We start from the raw sequence: 4199 nt of genomic DNA, 5'->3' as shown, positions 1-4199 counted from the left end.
ACAGAGATTAGGGCACAGGTCCCAACCGCGCCCATCAGGGCTGGAGCTTGGCAAGCAGGTGTAGTAGACGGCACGAAAAGCTTTAGTTAAAAAAACTCAGAGCCTGAGGGAACCAATTAAGCGTCGGTCTCACCCCTGCAGAGACAGATAGTCTGACTGTGTAAAGAGAAAAAAAGGAAAGTGATGAACTCCTCCTGTTGCTTTAGTCACTACTTTTCGACACTGCATGGCAAAGTTTTGGGAAAGGAGTGTTTGAGGAGGTGGGATTTTCTCCCTTTTTTTCTCTCTTTTTTTTTTTAGGATTGTAGGAGTGAAACTATTTCAGGGTCTGCTGATATATTGTGTGCAGAAAATCCATCCCGTTGCAGCTGGATCACATCTGGTGCACACATTGCAATTAGAAACATAACATTTAACCTACATGGTTTCAGCCGCTGTGTTATTTACCACACATACATTTTAAGGAGACAGTAGCTACATCTTAATATACTTGTCAAAGTAACTAAGGGTTAATTTCAAGCATGTTTGTGCAGCTCTGTAGCTTAAATGTTTTCTACTTCTGAGATGTGGAATTTTGATAGATTTAACATCTGAAAATCATTTGAGGATGCAGCATCAGAAAGAACGCACCTCTGAGAGGCAATTTTGAGCCAAATTACAGATGTTCGATTCCTCTACTTGCAGCCACAAAGCACCATAGGATCCCTCACCCACCACACCCAACATTCAACCACCCTGCATGACTCACTGCAGAGCATGACTCCAATCTGCTCAAATGATGGAAAACAAATGGCCTCAAGGATAGTGAAGGAAGGAGGGGCCGCTCCACTCACATCTATGTGCAAGCTTGAATAATGCCAAAGCTAACGGAAAGGGGTTGGTTTAAAACAACAGATTCCAGGTTTGTAAAAATAGAAGAGAAAAAAAGTGTTTCCAGCAGCCCTTTTACATGAAACACACTAATGTTTGTGTTGAGGATAACAGCTTTCCTGATAAAGGTACATTGTTACTCTAGAGCAAGTGTGCAGCAGCCTTTAAAGGTGCCCAAATTTGGTTTACATCGACACATGAGGCCAAAAGAAGGACTTAACATAGCAAAGAACTTAATCAGTTGAGATTTATCAAGTTAGTGTGACATGTCCAAATGAGTCACTCTGAAAGTGATCTTGACAGTACAGTGTTATAAAGAAACAGTCAGTGTTATTCAGGTGAACCAGAAAAACATAACTCATCATGCTACATTACAGAAACTGAATATGTTAGATTGTTTGTCTTCATAACTGTGGGTTATAAAGGAATCTCTGCACTCGCACACAAGGTCTGATGGACTGTCCTGCAGGTATGAATATCTCCCCACTCAGGTGGTTTATTGTTAACAGTAAAAGATAATACATGAGAAAGCTCAACAGACTGGCAATAAAAGTTTGGGTATTTTAAAAGAGATAAAACTGAAGCACCTCTTTTCATTGGCATCACATTTTGTTCTGAGTTAAGCTGGTAAACCTCTCTGGGAAATATCTCAAAAGAACAGAGATAAACAGATTCCAGGAGGGCACCGTGTGCGGTCGTGCGGTGGTGAAGCAGTTCTTATCCCCTCACTATATATTTACCTGGATTCTTGATTACCTTGATTCAGGCAGGCGGTTAAAAAAAAAGAAAAGCACCTAAATAGTTTATTTCCCTAACTTTATTTCAGTTCAACTAAACTCTTGCACAGAAAATCCCAAACTAATCAAAATCTATATAATGATAAGATATTTATTTGTCTTCATTACTGTGCATTACTACTAAAGGATCATCAGGTTCTTTAGCAAAATATTCCATTGATTGATTGATTGATTGATTGATTGAAATTGTATCTAATTCTGCATAATAAGCCTATACCAATATCAAATAATTACTACAAAAGAACATTAAAAAGAGCATACAGTTGAATAAAAGACAATTACTGCCCTTTTCTTCACAACATACCTCAACCCTCTTAGATGGAAAGATGACAATAGCATCTTACTGCTGCCCCATATGTACACAAACATGACATTAAACTTTATTTATGTGCTTGAGACACACAACCTCTGTATGATGAAAGAGCTGGAAGCCTCACACTGTGTTTCACAGTATATAAACCCATATAATGCACCAGTTACCTCATTTATATTGCGGGGGAGCAAACTGCAATATTTCATGTCAACAGTAAAAGAAAAAAGGTCCCTCCTGACTCACAAGTTGTAATTATCTTCAATCCGCAGCCCTGTGAGATTCATCCATATAAAATGTTGAAAATCCCCATTACTCGGGGTGTGTTATATCAGATTGCCAAGTGTTCAAGTCCAGACAGAGTTACTTGTATAACACCTTTTTCCTCGAGGCTACAGAAACACAAAATCAAAATGTAGGATATACACAAGTCTCAAAACAATCTCAAACAAATCAGCCGGTGGGACTTTCAAATAAACCTTTTAATAGAGTATGAATCAACGGATGAGAAGAGCTGAATCACAATGCGACTTGACCCTAGTAACCAAGGTAACCAAGTAACAGAGCCTCAACACTAGACCTGACTACAACTGCTTTTCATTGTTATTTCACTAGATCATCATCATCGTCATCATCATCATCATTATTATTACTATAATATTGTTATATATATTTTGTATTGTAATGAGTCGATTACTTTGGTGCCTGTCAGAAATGTTGTGAAAAGTTGATTAGAGTAGAAAATATAGTTGTTTATTAAATCACAGATGCCACTAAAGTGCAAACAACTCCGCCAAAATAAGAAGTGAGAGATGATGGAGACTGGTGGAAATGATTTTTGTTTTTGGTATGATGAATAAAAAAGTAAATAGTGAGTTTTAAAGTCGAGGTTTAATTTTAGCAGGCAAGAACTACAGCTCCCATGATCCCTAGCGGCGAGACGTCATCACACGCTGTCCAATCACTGAATTTGGAGGTTTTCTTGAGCCGCAAAAACAAGGAAAAACAGAAAATTCTTACCGTAGCTCTCTGCTTTGGTTTTTTCTATGACAGATGTGCAACTTTCTCTGTAGTTATTGCGAACTTGTTAACCATTACGTTTTCTTGAGTGTTCGTGTGAGTCTTTGTCTTCGGTTGTGTTATTTTGACAGGAAACATTGCACTAATTTACATGAGTTGATCCAAGTGTGACCGATGGATATCACGCCGAAAACAGAGAGATTAAAGTCGGTGTTTTCTCCACCTTGTGATTCAGTGGAGTCCAGCCCCAGTGAGTCTAAACAAGTGAAGGTAAATTAACTTCAATTAAATTAGCTAATTGTCCGGTACTTGGGATTTAACTCTAGTTTTAGATAAACGATACCTGTTATGCACTGTGACGTATTTGATACATATTCACGTTAATGTACCACCTATCCACCCTGTCGTCTATACAGAGTCATCCACAGCTGAGTGCCTCACTGAGGGAGAGGCTGAAGAGATCAAGGCGCTCCTTCAACTCGCCCTTCTCTGTGGCCAAACGCCTTTGTGTTGAGGAGGAAGAGGGGGAGGAGGATGGTCAACAAGTTTCAGCAAAGTCCCGGGAGACGTTTAATAACCCTCCACTGATCCCCCTGAATGTTGATATAAACAGAAATGAAGCCAGATCAGGGAGTGAAAGGTTGTCTGAAGCAACACATGCTCCTCTTGTACCACAAAGACAACAGCTGAGCAGGGAGATTAAAGCCAAGACGGAGACTCTGCGCAGACTCAAGATGGTTAAAATGTACAGAAGCAAGGTATCAGCCACCTTTTTAAGTTGTCTGGGTTGCTCCTACCAAGAACATAATGGGATGTAGTTTTTGTTGACTATTTATTTCATGACATGTTCCTTGTCTTTCTCCCTAGAATGATTTAAAGCAGCTCCAAACCTTGATTGACAAGTGGCGGAGTTGTGCTCAGGCCGCTCTGTATGAGCTCCAGTCAGAGGTCCCCGTAGACGGAGGAAAGGCCAGCCTGTCAGAGCTTATTGATCTCTTTGGTCTGGATGACACTATCCTGTACTTTGATCGCACAGAGGAGGACTTCACTACCTAAATATGCTTTCAAACACACATATTTAGTTGTATAATCAGTACAGAGAAAATAGTGCAGAAGAACAATCACATTTAATATATATTGAGTTATATTGAGTTTTATTTGTTGCTGCTATGCCATTGTTTCAGTTGTGATTTCATGTTGAA

General features: G+C 39.4%; 1 protein-coding gene across 1 annotated transcript; it reads left to right on the top strand.

Moving 5' to 3' along the window:
• Nucleotides 1–3158: 3158 nt before the first annotated feature.
• sfr1 (SWI5-dependent homologous recombination repair protein 1) lies at nt 3159–4065 on the top strand. The gene is made up of 3 exons (XM_062430884.1): nt 3159–3267; nt 3414–3755; nt 3865–4065. Exons 1-3 carry the CDS (start codon nt 3172–3174, stop codon nt 4051–4053), a joined length of 627 nt encoding a protein of 208 aa, XP_062286868.1. The 5' UTR covers nt 3159–3171; the 3' UTR covers nt 4054–4065.
• Nucleotides 4066–4199: the final 134 nt, after the last annotated feature.

The sequence above is a fragment of the Scomber scombrus genome, chromosome 12 (assembly GCF_963691925.1).
Source record: "Scomber scombrus chromosome 12, fScoSco1.1, whole genome shotgun sequence".
Lineage (NCBI taxonomy): Eukaryota > Metazoa > Chordata > Actinopteri > Scombriformes > Scombridae > Scomber > Scomber scombrus.
This window is presented reverse-complemented; position numbering and strand designations above follow the sequence as displayed.